Below are 20,246 nucleotides of genomic sequence, written 5' to 3' on the forward strand. Positions count from 1 at the left end.
AATTGGCAATACCTCCCAACTTTGTGTCTTCCGCAAACTTTATTAGCACACTCCAACTATTGGTGGGAATACTTACGGAAGTGTCTCCTATTAGTGAAGTTCTGAGCATCCTCAATTCTCTTTGGCTATATCTGGTGATTAAAAATTAATTCTATATACTGTCTGTGGACTAACCAGGACAGCATGTACAAACTACCTCAGGTTAACTGAATCTGTTTACTCAAGGTGAAAAACATCAGGATGGCTTATCTGCAGTAGGAGCTGAGAGTGTTAGGGGTGGGAAACCTATGGCCCGAGGGCTGGATTTGGCCTCCAGCTTTCTTGGATGTAGCCCCCTAAGGTTGAGGGCTCCCCCAGGCATTGGGGAACCTGCTCTGGTGCTGCAGCCCTGTACTGTCCTCCCTGTAATCTTCCCTGCAGAGCTGGAGCACCCATGCCAGTTCCCTATTGAAAGGAAGGGAGCCCCAAGTCTCACAGGCCAGAATCATGCAAGCCAGGGTTGGATCTGAGCCACAGGCTCTACCTGGCGGGGGAGGGGGGGATGGCTTTGTGTGCTGCTGCTCACCCCCCTTACCCCAGCTGTTGAAATGGAAAGGCAACAAAGTGCTGTGTAGAGGCCTTTCCCTCTGATGCTCCCATTGGCCACAATTGTGGCCAATAGGAGCAGCAGGGGCAGGGCTTAGATGCATTTTAGGATATGGATCTGTGTATGTCTCCAGGGAGCTGTGCGCCCCCTCCTCCACCCACATCCGATATCTCTACTCTGCTCTATACCTTCCTACCACCTAGACCCTCCACCCCCAGCGTACTCACGCACTCGTTCCACTCTTGCACTCTACTCCCACCCAGACTCTATACACCAAGCCCTGCTTCCTGGCAGCCCCTTCCCACATATTGAATCCCTCACTTTTGTCCCCACCCCAGAACCTGGGGAGGGGCACAAAATCTACTAGCCCAGGACTCCCCAGGCTCTGGTGTGTCAGGGACCTGCTGGGTGTTGAGCATTTTTTGAAAAAAGTCTGGCCAATTAAGTAATTTTTCCTGAACAGTATAAAAGTGCCCTGGTCAAAATCTCAACACTGCTGCTTGGACTGCATCTGAAAATATCACAACAATGTAACAGCTGCACTATGGCTCCCCCCCCCTACAGATCAAACTATGACAAAACTCCCTTTTCATTAAAGAGTTAAAACTGAGGCCATGTCTACACTACAAGATAAGGTCGAATTTTTTAAGATCTGTTTCTTACCACATGATTTTATAAAGCCAAAGATGCAAGTCCCCACTGTGTGCAAAAATTCAACATAGTTTGAAGTAGCACTTCCCCAGTAGGGATACTGTCATTGACTTTGAGGCTACGTCTACACTGGCACCTTTTTCCGGAAATGCTTAAAACGGAACAGTTTTCCGTTATAAGTATTTCCGGAAAAAGCGCGTCTACATTGGCAGGATGCTTTTCCGGAAAAGCCCTTTTTCCGGAAAAGCATCCGTGGCCAATGTAGACGAGCTTTTCCGGAAAAAAGCCCCGATCGTCATTTTTGCCATCGGGGCTTTTTTGCGGAAAACACTACTGTGCTGTCTACACTGGCCCTTTTCCAGAACAGTTTTTCCAGAAAAGGACTTTTGCCCGAACGGGAGCAGCATAGTTTTTCCGGAAAAACACTGACAATTTTATGGTAGATCGTCATTGCTTTTCCGGAAAAGCAAGCGGCCAGTGTAGACAGCTGGCAAGTTATCCCGCTTTTCCGGAATAAGTGGCCCAGTGTAGACACAGACTGAGAGTGATGTACTGTAGGTAGCTATTTTGCAGTGCCTGCACCACTTTGCATTCTGGGTTATGCTCCCATTGTAGGCTGAGATGAAAACTGTTCATTTGATGGTTCTGGGTTCATGTTATCCACATCCCATAATGCACTCATCTCTTCCCCCCTGCTTGAGATCAACGGAAACCAGTCTTTTCACACCTTTTTTGGCCTTGGTTATTCATGCAGACACCAGAGCAGTGCGAACATGGAACCCCCATCCATGGTTCCCCCTGTGCATCATTGTGATGATGGTGTTTATCTTGTTGCCCTAATGGTGGATAGATGGAATGCACATCCTCATATTGGCCCCTGTAGGGGGTTCGGGGTGCGATCACCCCCTTCCCGAGGGGGGGGGGATCTGCGAACCCTCTGACCCCTTCTTGGTTCCTTGTCGGGTCCCGGGTCCCAGTTAGGGGCCCCTGGTCTGGGTGTGATCACCCCCTCCCAGGCGGAAGGGGGAGTCAGCGAACCCTGTGATAGTTACCTGTCCAAGCGGGGTGAGGTACTGGCCCCTGGCCTGGGTTTCCCCTCCCTGCGGGGTCCACCTCGTAGTTCTCCTTGCTAGGGTCATTGGGAGCGGGTTGCTCCTGCAGGGGGGGAAGGAGGACCTGGTCCCACCCTCTCTCCGGGTCCCAGCCTGGGGCCCTGGGCACTGGGGCTTGCTAGTGCCCTGGTGCGGTGAACGGGGGGAGGGAGGATTCACTCCCTCCTAAGCTCGCCCACCCATGGCTGCCAAAAGCGCCCTGCCCCGGGCTCCTTCCTTCCCCCGGGTGCCTCCTGCGGATTACACCCAGCGCCCCTGGACCTACCTTGGTTCGACGGTCTGCGGCGTCCGGTGTCTGAGCGAGTTCTCCGGGGTGGGTTCTCTGGCCCCGGTTCGCCCCTGGCTGTCCCGCTCCTTCCTGGTCCGGCACGGTGGGGTCCGTCCACCGTCCGAAGAGGGGATGACCGATCGCCAGGGGCAGTGGCTGTCCCGGAGGCCTCGTGACCAGCGCTGGGCCGACAGCCGTGCGGCATGGCGCTCGGGCTCCGTCCTATGGCGGGGGCCGCTCCTCCGCCACCGCGAGGAGCCTGCCCCTTGCTCCGTTGGCGGCAGGCCCTTTTGAATCGGCCCGCCTCGCCGTCCGGGGCCCCGCCCCTTCCAGGCATGTCCCAGCGTGCGGCCCTGCCGGGCAGCCGCATTCCTCCGCCCCGCCCAGCGAGGGCGGGGCCTCGGGGGCAGGCCGTGCTCATGCTGCCGGCGCAGGCGCGGTGGTAGTGCCCCAGTCCACCGCCCCCTCCGGCTCGCATTGGGGGAGTACTGGGGGATCCGAGCCTGGCTGCCAGCCCCTTGCCGGTGGGGGCTCTGGCCGTCCCGCCCCCGGGTCAGTGACAGCCCGTCACAGCCCCCAACCACCTTGACACTTCTCGATGGTGCTGCAAGTGCTGCTGGATCACATGGGCTGGTTCACTGACATCAATGTGGGATGGTCGGGAAAGATGCATGACGTGCACATCTTTTGAATCTTCTGCCTCTTCAGAAAGATGCATGCTGGGACTTTTCCCCCAGACTGGAAAATCAGAGTCAGAGAATTGCAAATGCCACTAGTGATCCTGGGTGACTCAGCATGCCTCTTGCTCTCCTGGCTCATGAAGCCCTACACAGGCAGCCTATACCCCAGCAAGGAAGAGCTCAATAAAGGCTGAGCAGAGGCAGAATGGTGGTGGAATGTGCTTTGGGGCATTTAAATGGAAGGTTTAGGAATCTACTGACTAGGCTGGACCTCAGTGAACACAACTTTCCCTTTTTGTAGTAGCAGCCTGTTGCGTGCTCCATAATCTTTGTGAGAGGAAAGGGAAACATTATCTGGCAGGGTAGGGAGCTGTGGAAGAGTGAGGTGAGGCTAGGTCTACACTACAGAGATTTTTGTGCAAAAACTCGTTGGTCCACACATCAAGGGTGTTTTTGCACAAGTAAACAGAGGAATTTTTGCAGTGTAGGCATTCCTCCTTTTATGGGAAATAACTCCTTTTTACACAAGAGCTCTTGCACAAAAAGGTGTGTGTGGATGAGGATTGAGGAGTGGGGGGGATGTTGTGAAAAAAGAGGCAATTGAAAAAAGCACAAGTGCCCTGGTGGCCATTCTGTTAATGGCAATCAGAGTTTCCTTTCGAGAGAGTGTCCATGCAGTGTGGAGACACTCTTGCGCAAAAGCAGATTGCTTTTTCGATGCGCTTTTGTAGTGTGGACATGCTCTCACGCAAGAAGTTTTTGCAGAAGATCTCTTCTTGCACAAGAAGCCTGCAGTATAGATGTAGCCTGAGTGAGGAGGGAAAGTTGTTCTACACAGGATGCAGGGTGATCTTCTCCAGGCTTACTTCCAGGTGCTCCATCACAGACATCAAGGATGAAAAGACATTGTCTGATGCTTCCCTTGCAGTTTTCTGCACACTTTCTTCTCCTGCCACTTCACTTGCATCGTCTCCAGCAGCATATTCCTCATTGTACTTGCTCTTTAAACATGTCCTCCTTTGTCCGTTTTCACCTGGGGATCTGCACCAGGTGGACAGCTGGAGGTGTATGCAGCAAACAGCCTGCTATTCTCCTTGTAACAGGGGGGGCATTGTGCTAACCCTAATCCATTAACATACAGCAAAGGTCTCCATAAAAGTAATAGAGATGTGTTCTGTGCAAGGCCAAATTTATACTTTAAAGTGGCAACTGTACAGCAAGTACACAACAGAGTTCACAAAGGAACATCTGGACTCATACAGTTTGGAGGCAGGCCTCGTGAAGGCTTGCCAGAGCATGATCCTGTGGTGGGAGGGGGCATGGGGTCCAGTTGTGCTGGCAGGGCAGGGAGGTGGGCCACACAGCTTCCTTCCTCTGTGTCCAGAACACTATTCTTCCTGGGACAGTGCTACTTTCCCATCCCATAGAAGGCCAGAAGTGAAGAAGGAGGTGTATGTTCTAGAGACTGAAGCCATGCTAGCAGGAGATGCAGCAGCTACTAGTTTCTCCTCCTCTTTCATCCAGGTTGCCATGTGAGATATCAGTCTTCTCCGAATCACACAGAGTGATAGGGAGTGGATGCTGATTGAATGTGGCCAGAAATCGGGCCTTGTATTACAAAGCTTTGTACTGAAATGACACCAGACCACTTACTACTGGCTTGGCCTGGGGAGGGGTGGAGTGTCCTACCATGGAGGATGGAATAAGGCAGGCCTTTCCAGAAACCTTGTGAGAAGGATGGAAGAGTTCCTCTATGAGAGCTTTATGGAGATGTGCAGGAAGGATTCTCATTCATCTCCAGACATGTTAACAAGCTGTTTTGGGGCCTCCCCCATGCTGTGTAGACACAGAGCATGCGGCACATCACATCCACTTGCATTAACCCATTTGTAACAAGAAAAAAAGTGAATTCACCAAAAATGCCCTCCTTGGGATCAGTGCCCACCTGTGAGAGATCCTGAGAAGAAGGGATTGTCTCCAAAGTTATAAAAAGTTCTTGGCTCTCACCACTCACCAGCTGACAATTGTCATTGTCCTCCTCCGCTATGTTGCTGCCCTGATGAGTATCTTGGACAGATTCCATGGTCTGGCTAGGGAAGCAGGTCGCCCCCCCCCCCCCCCCAAGTTCGCATGCCACTGATTGTTGAAGAGGCATATTTGCAGCTATGCTTCAGACCATCCATTTGCCTCCCTTGTCTTCTGGTGGAACTGCCTCAGCTCCTTTATTTTCACTTGGCACTGCTAGGTGTCCCTGGCATATCCTTTTTTCACCATGGACTTTGCCATCTTCACATAATAGTTGTATTTCCTTTGCTGGATTGGAGCTCTGTGAGAATGGATTGCTTTCCCAATGCATGGATGAGGTCCAAGATTTCCTTCACACTCCATGTTGATACTCATCTGTGCCCCTGGGAAATGGAGGTCATACGACTGGAACTCATGGTCAAGTGTTCTGTCTATATGCTCACTCAGGAAAAAAGCCCTAACTCTTGCATATATTCGAACAGCTATTTATTCCAAAGGTCTTGTGCTGTCCCCCAGCCTCCTGGAAACAGGTAAAACTAGTCCCTCTCCCTATTCCCTAGAAGGTCAAGGTACAAGGTCTGGAGAATTTGCCTCTTCTGTGGAATTTTGTACCAATCACTCCTTAGTGATTCCAGATTCAGTAGGAAACCCCTGCCTCCAGTGAGAAAGGACCATACAGGGTATGTCTGTACTGCAGTGCAAACTCACACTGAGACTCAGGCTTTGGTGTTATTAAAATCCCTGTGTGGCTGAGCACAGGATTGTGCATCCTCAGTAACTGGTCAGACATCTCTGATCTGGTTTCAGCCTGACCTCTGCTTAAGAAGCCATGGGGCTGCTCTAACTTACATCAACAGGCGATGGGTGAAATGGAGTTTTGCCATGTCCTCCCCACCACTAATATCTTCCTTTTCACTAATTAACCATTTTTAGTAAATAGATTAGAACTTGGAATTTCATTGGTTTAATAATAAAGGTTAAAGGAGCCATATTTCACACTGTATTTCCCTGTGAGATTCTTTTTTACCAACCACTTTGTCACTACTTTCTGAATGTCCTGTCTTCATTCTGCATGTTCGTTCCTAAGTCAATGACACTTTCTTTTACAGCTCTCTTTTTCCCACGGGGCTCTCCCTGGATAGTGGCTCTGGCAGTGATCCTTCCTCTTCTCATTGCCCTGCCTAGCTATGGCATCTGGACACTATGCAGAGCAAAAGGTAAAGTCACAAGAAGGAAGAATGCAGTGTGCTAGGGGAAAGATTGGCGAAGAGCCAAATCTTCATTTCATCAACCGTGCTCATCCACAGCCAGTTATACCCAGCTGAGATGATTTCCAGTGCCATGCATTGGTGTCACCCCCCCAAGTGAGATTTTGGGTCCTTAACTGTGATAAGTTTTTTGGGGGGAGGGGAGAGTAAATAAAAGAAAATATATAAGATTTATTTAAATAATTTTATAGGGCAGGGCGTTGGATGGTGGTGGGCTCAGGGCGGGGTAGGCATGCAAGAGTTCGAGCAGAGGGTGTGGGATGACTCTGGAAAGGGGTATGTGTTGCAGGAGTCAGGGCAGGGGTCTGGGTGAGTGTAGGGTTCAGGCCAAAGGTCTGGGTTCAGGAGTTGGGGCAGGGGTTTGAATGTGAGGGAGGACTGTGACCAGGGGGTGAGGATACAGAAGTGAAGGCAGGGGCTGGGCTGAGCTCAAGGTGTGGTAGGATGCATGAGTGTGGACAGGGGGTCAGGGAAGATGGTAGGAGGTGGAGAATGCAGGATTGGGTATGTGATGGGACTTAGGGCAGAGGTAGGGGGAGCTGGGCAGGGAGCTCAGGGCAGGGGGCTTACTGGAGCCTCCCATGGTAGTAAAGGTATCGCTGGTCTGGAGGGGAGGGCCAGGGCTCTGGGCCCCACAGAAAAGCTGGGGTGGTGATGGGCTGCAGATCACAGCGTCTCCCCCAGTGGCTACTGGGGGGATGGGGAGAGGATGTGCCATGGTTCCTGGCCCTGACACGTGTTCCAGGGACAGGAGGCCAGGACAGGCCATGGTCTCCCCCCCCCCCCCCCCCAGCCTAAGTTCTGAGTGAGGGCTGGGTCAGGCCATGGCTCCTAGGTCCCCCACCTGCCTTATGAGGTGGGGGTCGGGTTGGGCCATGGCTCCTGGAGCCCCCATCTGTCTTCCAGGGTGTGGGCTGGGCCAGAGAGTTGAGGCTAGGGGCACTTACCTAGTCCAGGGGGCTGCAGGGTGGAGAACCCCATCTGTAGGTGGCCACTGTGTTTCTGCTGCGGCTGCCCCACAACGGTCACGCTGCAGTATTGCTGTTCCCTGCACTTGCTGCCTCCAGAGGTGAGCCTGAAGTATGGCATCCCTCCTTTCTGTGCCCCTCCCTTTCCATGTTATGGAAAATCATTGGATTTCAAGCACTTCCCATTTTCCTGCCACAACCAACCCCAGGCCTTGGTTTAAGTTAGAGTAAGAGGAAGCTCCATACCCAATGTGGTGGTCTTACCTCTCATGGTTTCTGAGGAGTATGACACGTGTTTGGGGATGCTTCCCGGGGTGCTGACAAAGCCACTGACACTTGCCTCCTTGTTCTCTGGGCCTTCTCACCACCCTGTCCTGCTGGGGGTTTCAGGGTGCAAGCTCTGGGAAGGAGTTTGGCTGCAGTGGGCTCATGTCTTGGGCAGGAGATTGGGTGTAAGAGGAGGTTCAGAGTTGGGACTGGGGTTCAGGAAGCAGGCTCTGGCTGGGCACTATTTAATTGTGACAGCTTCCGGGTGGTGGAGCAGCGGGGTTAAGGCAGGCTTACTTCTGCCCTGGCCCTGCGCCCCTCCTGAAAGCAGCTGGCATGTACAGCAGTGGCTCCATGGCACATGTGCTGCCCCTCATCTACAGGCACTGACCCCACAGCTTCTACTGGTCACAGTTCCCCGTTACTGATCAGTGGGAGCTGCAGGAGTGGTGACTGCAGGCAAGGACAGTATGTGGAGACCCCCTGATCTGCCTCTCTCAGGGGCTGCAGAGACATGCCAGCCACTTCCAGGAGCAGCAATTGCCATAGGGCTAATGACTCCAACCTTGGCATGTTCAGCATTTTAGAACTCACAACTCAAAGAATTACATCTAAGCATAAGAGAGACATGAAAATTATACAATGCACAGACCAGTCACAAACCAAAAATACCCATTTTGCAAGGAGTAACAACAAACTCCCATGTATGTGTTGGGTTGGGAGATGAGAGAGAAAGAGTGAGTGAGTGTGTCACAGAGACAGACACACGCACACAATGTGTGAGAGTGACTGGTTTGAATTACCAGGCTCCGTCCATCGCCATGTCTCTGTGTGGAGACAGGGTACCAGGAGTAGGGAGGAGGGACACCCTGACATCAGTGCCCCCTCCCTCCCACTTCTCGCTCCCACACCCTGCACAGCAAGTCAGAGGCTCCCAGGGGGCAGCTCCGAGGCAGAGGGCTGGAGCAGCATGACAGCGGGTGAAGGGGCAACTGAAGTGCTGCACTTGATAGCTTCCTGGCCAAACCAGCCAGGATCACCTGTCAGGCTCCAAGTTCTACCGATAGCTCCCGATCTACTGGTTGGTGACCACTGCACTAGTGCCCACGTATGAGCCAGGTACTGTGGAGACAGAACAAGGGGCTGTTGGCCCACACAGCTCCTCGCACAAGGAACAGTAGACACTGCCGAGGGGAATGAGGATCTCAGTGTGAAAGAGGCTGGCTGTTTCCTTAGCCTGTCCTGAGTCTATCTGGCTGGGTCAGAGTATCATAGTGACCCTGCTGGTTCAGGGTGGGCTGGCAAGCACCCTACCTCAATTTACTCTCTTCTGCCCTAATTAAGCTATTCCACACATCCCACAAGGTCTGACACCAAAGTGCCCTGATGAGATCTACTTGATGTGAGTCAAAATGACGCAAGTGAGGGTCATAGGTGTAAAATCAGGGATCCTGAGGAGGACACTACGCAAAAAACCCTAGACAGTGCCCACTGCTCCTTAAAGGTCCTCTTTCCCCCCCAAGTCAGGAGCTGGGGCCATTCAGAGGGCAGCAGAAAGGAACTAGACAGAGACCTACTCTCCTCCTTTCCCAGGATAGCCAGACCTCAGGTGAGTGGATCTGGGTCCCAAGCAGCAAGGATGGCTGCTCCGGCACACAGCCCATAGCCTGTGGGACAGGTTGAATGATGCACAACTGCAGGACAGACTCAGGCAGCAGGGATGCTGAATTCAGGGACCTCCACACACAGGCAGATCTGTACTTCAAAGTAGGAATAAGAGATCCTCCAGAAAGGGGCTTTTTCCGGAGGATCGGGGCCAGTGTAGACGCTCTTTTCCGGCTTTTCTAAAAGCCGGAAAAAAGCGGCGGACATTTTTATTTAAATGCCGCGGGGGATATTTAAATCCCCCGCGGATTTCCCTATTACGACCTATAAAATTAGCATGCCCCTTTCGGAAAAGGGGCCAGTGTAGATGTAGCCATAGGCTGTGTCCAGTCTGGCCAGTTTTTCCGGAAAATCAGCCGCTTTTCTGGAAAAACTTGCCAGCTGTCTACACTGGCCGCTTGAATTTCCGCAAAAGCACTAATTTCCTACTGTAAGAAATCAGTGCTTTTTGCAGAAATACTATGCTGCTCCGTTGAGGCAAAAGGGCCAGTGTAGACAGCTCAGATTTGTTTTCCACAAAAAAACCCCGATTGCTAAAATGGCGATCGGGGCTTTCTTGCAGAAAAGCGCGTCTGGATTGGTACAGAGTGCTTTTGTGGAAAAGCATCCGTGCCAATCTAGATGCTCTTTTCCAAAAATGCTTTTAACGGAAAACTTTTCCATTAAAAGCATTTCCGGAAAATCATGCCAGTCTAGACGTAGCCATACTCTTTCTCTCTTTAAGCAGTCCATATGCGTGGAATAAAATATATTAAAACAAGACACCTGTGACTAGTTGCTGTGAGGTACCCTTAGTGTCATGGTCACCAACCCATCGATCGCGATTGACTGGTCAATCGGGAGGGCCCAACCAGTCAGTCATGAGGTATTCAGGACCCCCCATTTCTCTCCCTCCAGAAAGCCCCACTAACGCTATCTCCTGTGACAATGGAGGTAACGCTGGCTTTCTGCGGGGTAGAAGGTAGTCCCGCAGCTGCGTGCCACTTCCCGGTTTTCAGGAAGTGCACTGGCTGCTCCCCGTCCCCGAAACAGCCACCATGGTACCTGAAAGGCCAGGTCTGTGGTGTGCTGGGGATGTCCTTTCCCTGCGGGGAGTAGGGCGTAGGAGTCCCTGGAGGAGGTGTGCACGGACTTCCCTCCTCTGTGGGGGGGTAAGAGTCCCCAGAGGAGGCACGTGCCGGGATGTCTTTCCCCTGCGGAGGGGATGGGCATAGGAGTCCTGGGAGGAGGCATGTGCTGGGGACTCCCTGTTCCCTTCCCCCACCAACACCCTGTTTCGTGCCCCAGCACCCACTGGCAGCCTGCTATCTGCCCCATCAGCCTGCCACCTGCCCCAGCACCCTGTCCCCTGCCCCCACCAACACACTGTCCCCTGCCACAGCACCCTATTCGCTGCCCCTGCCCCCACTGGCATCCTGTTCCCCCCCAGCACCCTGTCCCCTGCCCCCACTGGCACCCTGTCCCCTGCTTCAGCACCCACTGGCACCCTGTCCCCTCCCTCCACTATCATTCTCTCCCCGTCCCAGCACCCTGTCCCCGGCTCTGCCAACACTCTGTCCCTGCCCCCACTAGCACCCTGTCTCCACCCCAGCACCCACTAACACCCTTCCCCAGTACCATGTCCCCTACTCCCACCAGCATTGTTGGGGCTACATTAGTGAGGCTGGGGGGTTTTTGGAGGAGTGTTTTGTTTTTTGGGGTTTTTTTTGCATCTCACCTGTGTGGCCCCAACTGACTTTTCTGTGGGTCAGTGACCGCTGACTCAAAACAGGTTCCCCGCCCCTCTCATAAATAAAGACAATGCTGAAACTTGTGTTTGACATATTTTATTTAAAAGTGAAGCCTGGCCAACATACCCCAAATTGGGGCCAAGCCCCCATCTGGCTGTACTATCATATCACTCCTGTATTGCCACCTAACTCCAAATTTGAGCCTATCATACACTGGAACCTCCTGTCCTAAGCCTCTCACATCCTCAAACTCCTGCACCCCTACATCCCCAGTTTTCTGCCACAACACTCCTGCACCATCCACACACTGCAAATCTGGGTCCTGAGCCCATCATACTGCCAGCCTCCCTGCCCTGAGCCCCTCTCACACCCCAACCCAAACTCCTGCACCCTCACAGCCACAGGCCTGTGGCTTGCTCAGCCCCCAACCCTCCACCTGACCCCAACAGTCCCCAACCTGGAGCCCCTTCCCCGAGCCAGCATCCCTTACTCCACTTCCTCCTGCATCCAAATTCCCTCCCAGAGCTTGCACCTCTCACCTCTTCCCACACCCAAATCCCTCATTCCTACCTCAGAGCCTACACATCCTGTCTCAACCCAGTGAGGGCACGGCTAGACTGCAGGAGTTTTTCCAGGATACCAGAGGTGTCCTAAAAAAACTCTTCCATGTCCAGGGATGCATTTGTTCTGCTTTTTTAGAGGGAAAGCAATCATGCTCTTTCGGCAACCCCTGTATTCCTCGTTCCACAAGGAATAAGGGGACTTCCAAAAGAAGGTTTATTTCTGACATTTGGCCCGGTCTAGACAGGCCAAATGTTGGAAAAACCTTTCTACAGAAGAATTGGGGGAAAAAAGCAGTGTACCTTGAGAGCATATAGGAGGGTATAAGGCTAAGGGAAGGGGTAAGCAGATGAGGAGTGGGGAGGGGGCTACCATGTGGGAGGAGGGAGGAGAAAGGATTCTGACCAAGAGTAGGGAGTGATGAAGTGAGGTGTCCGGCTGCATGGGGGCAGGCTGGGCCAGGAATGAGATATCTGGCTGGAGGGGAATGGCTGGAGTGTGCCGAATGGCCCCTAACACTGCCACCCAAACAGCCTAAGGTGAGGTCTCTGGCCTGCAGTCCAGACAGAGCAATAATCCATCTAGGGCAGAGTCTAAAACTTCATTGCACTGCAATTACTACACAACCTTGGGGCAGAGGGGTAGGCTGAAACTTGAGCCTGCTGTAGTCCTGACACCCTGTGTTGGAGGGCCAAAGCCAAAACCTGAGCCCTACTGCCCAGGATGTGGGGGTGAACCAGTGGTCCCCAACCTTTTGGGGCTGCAGGGCGCCCAGGGGCGGGGCCGCTCATGTGCCGCATGTCCGGGGGAGGGGTCGCCCATGTCCCGTGCGCCCAGGGCCAGCACCGCACATGTGCCTGGGGCTGGCACCAGCATGTGCTGCGTGCCTGGGGCAGGGGCCACCCATGCGCCTCGCGCCCGGGCCGACACCACGCATGTGCCACATGCCTGGGGGGCGGGCCGGCCCAGATTGTTCAGCGGGCGCACATAAATGGCCCAGCGGGCGCCATGGCACCCGCGGGCTCCACATTGGGGACTACTGATTGTTCTTTGGCACCTGCCCCCTGCAACCAATCCTCTCCTCGTCCCTCCCTCTGCCTCCAATTTGCCCCCTCCTCTCCTTCATAAGAACATAACATAAGAACAGCCGTACTGGGTCAGACCAAAGGTCCATCTAGCCCAGTATCCTGTCTACCGACAGTGGCCAGCACCAGGTACCCCAGAGAGGGTTGACCAAAGACAATGATCAAGCGATTTGTCTCCTGCCATCCTTCTCCAGCCTCTGACAAACAGAGGCCAAGGACACCATTTTATTCCCTGGCTAATAGCCTTTTATGGACCTAACCTCCATGAATTTATCCAGCTTCTCTTTAAACTCTATTATAGTCCTAGCCTTCACCGCCTCCTCTGGCAAGGAGTTCCACAGGTTGACAACACGCTCTGTGAAGAAGAACTTCCTTTTATTAGTTTTAAACCTGCTACCCATTAATTTCATTTGGTGTCCTCTAGTTCTTCTATTATGGGAACTAATAAATAACTTTTCTTTATCAGCCCTCTCCACACCACTCATGATTTTATAGACCTCTATCATATCCCCCCTCAGTCTCCTCTTTTCTAAACTGAAAAGTCCCAGTCTAGCCTCTCCTCATATGGGACCCGTTCCAAACCCCTAATAATTTTAGTTGCCCTTTTCTGAACCCTTTCCAAGGCCAAAATATCTTTTTTGAGGTGAGGAGACCACATCTGTACACAGTATTCAAGATGTGGGCGTACCATAGTTTTATACAGGGGCAGTAAGATGTTCTGGGTCTTATTTTCTATCCCTTTCCTAATAATTCCTAGCATCCTATTTGCCTTTTTGACCGCCGCTGCACACTGTGTGGAAGTTTTCAGAGAACTGTCCATGATAACTCCAAGATCTCTTTCCTGATTTGTCGTAGCCAAATTAGCCCCCATCATACTGTACGTATAGTTGGGGTTATTTTTCCCGATATGCATTACTTTACACTTATCCACATTAAATTTCATTTGCCATTTTGTTGCCCAGTCACTCAGTTTGGTGAGATCTTCTTGGAGTCCCTCACAGTCTGCTTCTGTCTTGACTATCCTAAACAGTTTGGTATCATCTGCAAACTTTACTACGTCACTGCTTACCCCTTTCTCCAGATCATTTATGAATAAGTTGAAAAGGATTGGTCCCAGGACTGACCCTTGGGGTACACCACTAGTTACCCCTCTCCAATCTGAAAATTTACCATTTATTCCTACCCTTTGTTTCCTGTCTTTTAGCCAGTTCTCAATCCAAGAAAGGACCTTCCCTCTTATCCCATGGCCATGTAATTTACACAAGAGCCTTTGGTGAGGGACCTTGTCAAAGGCTTTCTGAAAATCCAAGTATACTATATCTACTGGATCCCCCTTGTCCGCATGTTTGTTAACCCCTTCAAAGAATTCTAATAGATTAGTAAGACAGGATTTCCCTTTACAGAAACCATGTTGACTTTTGTCCAACAAATTATGTTTTTCTACATTATTCACAATTTTATTCTTTACTATTGTTTCGACTAATTTGCCCGGTACTGAAGTTAGACTTACCGGTCTGTAATTGCCAGGATCGCCTCTAGAGCCCTTTTTAAATATTGGTGTCACGTTGGCTACCTTCCAGTCATTAGGTACGGAAGCCGATTTAAAGGATAGGTTACAAACCACAGATAATAGCTCAGCAATTTCCCATGTAAGTTCTTTTAGAACCCTTGGATGATTGCCATCAGGTCCCGGAGATTTGTTAACATTAAGTTTTTCTATTTGTTCCAAAACCTCCTCTAATGACACTTCAATCCGGGACAGTTCCTCAGATTCATCACCTACCAAGGACGGTGCAGATTCAGGAATCTCCCCAACATCCTCAGCCGTGAAGACTGAAGCAAAGAAATCATTTAGTTTCTCCGCAATGGCTTTATCGTCCTTGATTGCTCCTTTTATAGCTCGATCATCTAGGGGACCCACAGGCTTTTTAGCAGGCTTCCTGCTTCTAATGTACTTAAAAAACATTTTGTTATTTCTTTTTGAGTTTTTGGATAGCTGTTCCTCAAAATCTTTTTTTGCTTTTCTTATTACATGTTTACACTTGATTTGACAGTGTTTATGTTCCTTTCTATTTATCTCACTAGGATTGGACTTCCACTTCTTAAAAGATACCTTTTTGTCCCTCACTGCTTCTTTTACATGGTGGTTAAGCCACAGTGACTCTTTTTTAGGTCTCTTGCTATGTTTTTTAATTTGGGGTATACATTTAAGTTGGGCCTCTATTATGGTGTCTTTAAAAAGTTTCCATGCAGCTTTCAGGGATTTGGCTCTAGTCACTGTGCCTTTTAATTTCTGTTTAACAAACCTCCTCATTTTTGTGTAATTCCCCTTTTTGAAATTAAATGCCAGGGTGCTGGACTAACTCAGGACTAAATCGAGAATTGCCTCTCCCCTTGTGGGTTCCTGCACTAGCTGCTCCAAGAAGCAGTCATTTAAGCCATTGAGAAATTTTATCTCCACTTCTCTTCCTGAGGTGACATGTATCCAGTCAATATGGGGGTAATTAAAATCCCCCATTATTATAGAGTTCTCTATTTTGGTAGCCTCTCTAATCTCCCTCAGCATTTCTATGTCAGTATCGCTGTCCTGGTCAGGTGGTCGGTAATATATCCCTACTGCTAATTTGTTATTATTGGAGCATGGAATTACTATCCTAGCGATTCTATGGAACATGTTGATTCACTTAATATTTTTATTTCATTTGATTCTACATTATCTTTCACATACAGTGCCACTCCGCCACCCACCCGGCCTGCTCTATCCTTTCTATATATTTTATATCCCGGTATGATTGTGTCCCACAGATTTTCCTCATTCCACCAGGTTTCAGTGATGCCTATTATGTCTATCTCTTCATTTAATACGAGGTACTCTAGTTCACGCATCTTATTAGTCAGACTCCTAGCATTTGTGTACAAGCGCTTTAAAAATTTGCCACTGGTTATTTGTCTGCCCTTCCCTGATGCATTGGATTCCTTTGTATGTGGTTGTTTGTCAGCTCTGGCCAATGGTTTGCCCTCTCCCCTCCTCTCTTTCCGACTACAGCTTAGAGAATCTCTATCAACGGATTCTCCTCTAAGAGAAGTCTCTCTCCGATTTACGTGCATCTCCTTTCTCCTCCCTCCTCCCACATGGTAGCCCCCTCCCCGCTCCTCATCTGCTTACGCCTTCCCTTAGCCTCATGCTCTCAGCATTCTCCTCCTCCTTCTCAATTGCTCCTTTTATCCTTGCTGATCCAGAGGACCCCTGGCTCACAGTATTCCTGATTCTGGTAGACTGAAATAAACCCCTGGTATTTTTTTTATACTGCTGGCCATTCACTCTTCTAGTTCGATTTTAGTCTATTTATTCCCAACATCCACTTCTCCAATGTACTCTTCTTCTTGTAGGTTTTAACTTCCCTGCTTGAGGGTATTTTTCATTCACTTCTGTTCTGTGAGATAACGTGACATTGATTCGTTTCTCTGTGTTTTATTTTCAGGCAGACTCCAGGCTGAGCTCAGTAAGTTCCATCCCCCCCAGTACAGCCCTTGTGTGACACTGTCTTCAGCTCAGTGTGTCTGTGCTCGCTCAGGGCTTTCTCACCAGTGTCTGTGTTTGGTTGCAGGGTGGAGATGTGCTCAGCTATATGCAGGTACTGTACCTCCCGCTGGTCAGAGCCCATAGCTGCCCCAACCTGCCTAAGGCCCTAGGAGGGAGTTTGGGTGGGGGAGGGGTGCAGGCCCTGGGGTGGGGCATTGCCAGGGATGACGCACTTGTAGTGTGAACTAGATGCTGCAGGGTTAAGGCCAGAGAAAAACCTCCCACTGTCCCTTTCCCCACTGGCCACAGCAAGCTCCAGGGCAGGTGAACTCTCTTGTTGCTGCCCCCAGCAGCACACTCACTCTCTGTCTCCTGGGGCCAACCCCTCTCTTCACCTCCTGCCCCCACGGGGATGGGTCCTCCCTCACCCTCCTCCTCCTCCTCTAAGTGCCTGATTCTCTCCTCATGCCTGTCTTTCTCCCCTTCCTCCCTGCTAGATGCCTGTCTCCTTACCCCCTTCTTCCTGCTTGGCTCCTGCCCCTTTCTCTCATCCTTTGGTAGCTGCACCTCTTCTTACCCACCTCTCTACTCCCCCTCCAGAATTCACCCCTCTGTTAACCCTCATCTGTTCCATGGCATCTGCCCCTCTCCTCACACCAATCTGCCCCCTGCAACCGATCCTCTCCTCATCCCTCCCTCTGCCTCCAATTTGCCTCCTTCTTCCCCCTTCCTCTTCCCACACGGTATTCCCGTCCCCGCTCCTCATCTGCTTGCCCCTTCCCTTGCCCTGATGCTCCCAATGCCTGCTCCTCCCCACCATTCCCTTCCCCCACTACTTTCTAGCACCCCTCCAGCACCAACTCCTGCACCTCTCCTCTCCCTGGTGCCTGCCCCGCCCTCACATTTCTGCCCCTCCCCCCACTAGCACCTGCTTCTGCTATGCAGTGGTGAAAGTAGCTTAAAATGTCTTGCAGCCACTGCCCCATTGCTGCCCAGGTCCCTGTCGGCTCTTTCAATAGCTCCCTGCTGGTGTTTGCCGCAGGTCAGCCAGCTCTTGCAGGGGCTGTCCGCCAGAGCACCCCTACTTTCATTTCTGTTCCTATGGGAGCTCCTCTTCAAACTTACCCTCCCCCACCTCTAACCTCATCGTTCCCATCCAGTTCTCTTTTTAGAGGGAGCCCTCCCTCCCCTTAACATGCAACAGCTTCACAACACTCCGATTAACAGCTAGGCAGGTTAATTTCCCTTTGGTCCCAGTGACCAGCCTGTCCCCGGCACTGACTGTGTGACTTTCTCCCCAGTGGACGTGACTCTGGATCCAGAGACGGCAAATCCCTACCTCGTCCTGTCTGAGGATCGGAAACATGTGGTGCACAGAGACAAGCACCAGGGTCTGCCCAATAATTCTGAGAGATTTGATACTATGTCAATTGTCCTGGGCACTGAGGGATTCACAAGCGGGAGGCATTACTGGGAGGTGGAGGTTGGAGACAAAAAAGTCTGGACTCTGGGAGTCTGTAGAGAAACTGTGACCAGGAAGGGGCATATTCTGTTTGTACCTGCAAATGGATACTGGACAATATGGCAGGTGGATGGTCAATGTACAGCCAACACCTCCAGCAGGACCCCTCTCCCCATGAGCGCCAGGCCCAGCCGGTTGGGGATTTTCCTGGACTACGAGGCGGGCGAGGTCTCGTTTTACAATGTGACTGACAGGTCCCATCTCTTCACTTTCACCGACACCTTCTCTGGGACGCTGCGCCCTTATTTTAACCCTGAATACAATAAAGGGGGTACAAACATGGATCCCCTGATAATTTGCCCAGTCCCACCTGAGCCTTGACAGAAACTCTGTTGCTGACAGGGACACCCATGACAGAGACTGTCCCCTCCTAGCACTGCCACCTCTATGGGGTAAAGGGCATCTGCTGCCTTTCCCTTGACTTCCCTCCCTTCTCAGTTCTCAGTACCAGGCCTGTGAGCTAGAGGAAGGGAGGGGGGCAGAGAAGTGGGGTTGCAGATAAGTGTGCATCATGGTAAATGCGGCCTACACCCTCATGCTTTGGCTAATGTGGCCATATACCGGATGCATGGACCTTGGCCAGGAAAGATTCAACCTGCACCTGAGCCAGGCCCACAACCAGGTGGAGTATGCCTTCGGATAGCTGAAGACACAATTCCGTTGTCTGCTTACCCGTCTCAACATGGGCGAGCAGAGCATCGTGGAGGTTGTTGCAGCATGTTGTGTACTGCACAACATTGTGGAGTGGAACAGGGAGGCTTTTCTCCCGGGGTGGATGGCAGGCAAGGGCTGGGCATTTGAGCTGCCCCAGACAGCTGCCATCCAGCAGGCGCACCATGATGGGATGTGTATCTGAGAGGCCCGCAAGGAGATGTTCTCCCAGGCCCCATACTAGGGTTGCTTCTGTCTGGTGTCCAAATTTACCTCCCATCCCCAACCCTTCCCTTCCCTCACCTCCCAATAAACATGACTGTTTTTGTTAGACACAATAAACTGTATGTATGTACATAGGGATGACGGGCAGGCAATGGGAGGCAGCTCTGAACTAGGAGGGGAGGAGGAAGGGGCTCTCAACTGAGAGGGGCAGCTCCTACCACTGCCTCGGTGGGTGCGGAGGCCTTGGTGTCTTTCAAGCTGGGTTGGGGTAGGCAGCATGGGGAGGTGGTGGGCAGGATGGGGTGCGGCAGGAGGGGGTATGGGCATGGCAGGGAGGGCAGGAGGCTGTGGCAAGGCCATGCCATAGTGCACAACATGGCCGATGTGCAATGTGAGGGTGGAGATTGTGTCACACACCCTGTTGCACCTCTGGAGGAACTGCCCCCATGCCTGCTGCCGGCACTGTAGGTCACTGCAGCTTGCTGTTGACTGCTGCCTCCATCCTCTCCATGACCTGGACATGCCTCTGGAATAGTTGGACACGTTGCTTGGCCCGCTGGACTGGTTCCTGGGTGGTTGGTGCTGCTGCCGCAGGGCTGGACTGTCCCTTGCTCCTGGGTGGTCCTGCTGCAGAGAACACAGAAAATGACAAGGTGGTCAGGCAGCCCTGTCCACACACTCCATGAGCCCCACACAACTGTGGCTGGGGCCCAATTGGTCCCCTGTGTGTATGTTCACATAAAGGACTAGCTCAACATCCTTGTAGTGAAGTGATCCTCCATGGATTGTAACCCTTGGGAGATATCACTGTGAATGAAGACCCCTTTGTCTGTGCCCTGGCCTCCGTTTGTCAAACGCTGGAAATGGATGGCAGGAGACAAATCGCTTGATCATTGTCTGGTCCACCCTCTCTGGGACACCTGGCACTGGCTACTGTCAGCAGACAGGATACTGGGCTAGATGGACCTTTGGTCTGACCCAGTATGGCCGTTCTTATGTGTGTCTGCATTGCACTGTGCACACTCATTCCCCAAGGTAGAGCACATGGCTTCTACTCCTGTCACTGTCTGTGAGCACACACCACTGATGCTGTAGTCATGTTTGCATACACATCCCCACATTGCATAGGAGCAAGCATGGCAGACGAGGTCTGAGTTCTCAGACCACTGTCAATTGATGCCCTTAGACATGGAGCCAGGGCAACTGAGGAGTGTACTGTCCCTGCAGCAAAACTCAAGTGGCCATAGGCAGGGCTGTGCTTAGGCATACGTGGAGTACGCAGTCGCATAGGACACCACGCTTTCTGGGGCATCACTCTGCCGGCCCGGCATGGAGGGGAAGCATAGGTGTGTGCTCTGCACCGGAGCCAGTAGGGGCACTGCCGGCACTGGCAGCCCTGCCAGAAGACCCCACTGGCGGAGGGACTCCGGCGAGGAGGCTGGCAAGCTGACCCCGGCTG

At 51.8% G+C, this 20,246-nt stretch overlaps 1 protein-coding gene across 2 annotated transcripts in view; it reads left to right on the forward strand.

Moving 5' to 3' along the window:
• LOC102451188 (butyrophilin subfamily 1 member A1-like) overlaps positions 1 to 20,246 on the forward strand; it is a 38,239-nt gene extending 17,993 nt beyond the window's left edge. Inside the window, exons 5-8 of one of the 2 annotated variants that reach the window (XM_089771146.1) lie at positions 6,432 to 6,539; positions 16,349 to 16,369; positions 16,475 to 16,501; positions 17,691 to 20,246. In XM_089771146.1, the coding sequence (XP_089627272.1) occupies positions 6,432 to 6,539; positions 16,349 to 16,369; positions 16,475 to 16,501; positions 17,691 to 18,232 (698 nt within the window). In that variant the 3' untranslated portion in view covers positions 18,233 to 20,246. The remainder of the gene's footprint in view (positions 1 to 6,431; positions 6,540 to 16,348; positions 16,370 to 16,474; positions 16,502 to 17,690) is intronic. The other variant, XM_089771147.1, reaches the window with a different exon arrangement.

This window comes from Pelodiscus sinensis, chromosome 19 (genome assembly GCF_052426305.1).
Source record: "Pelodiscus sinensis isolate ZL-2025 chromosome 19, ASM5242630v1, whole genome shotgun sequence".
NCBI classification, from domain to species: Eukaryota; Metazoa; Chordata; order Testudines; family Trionychidae; genus Pelodiscus; species Pelodiscus sinensis.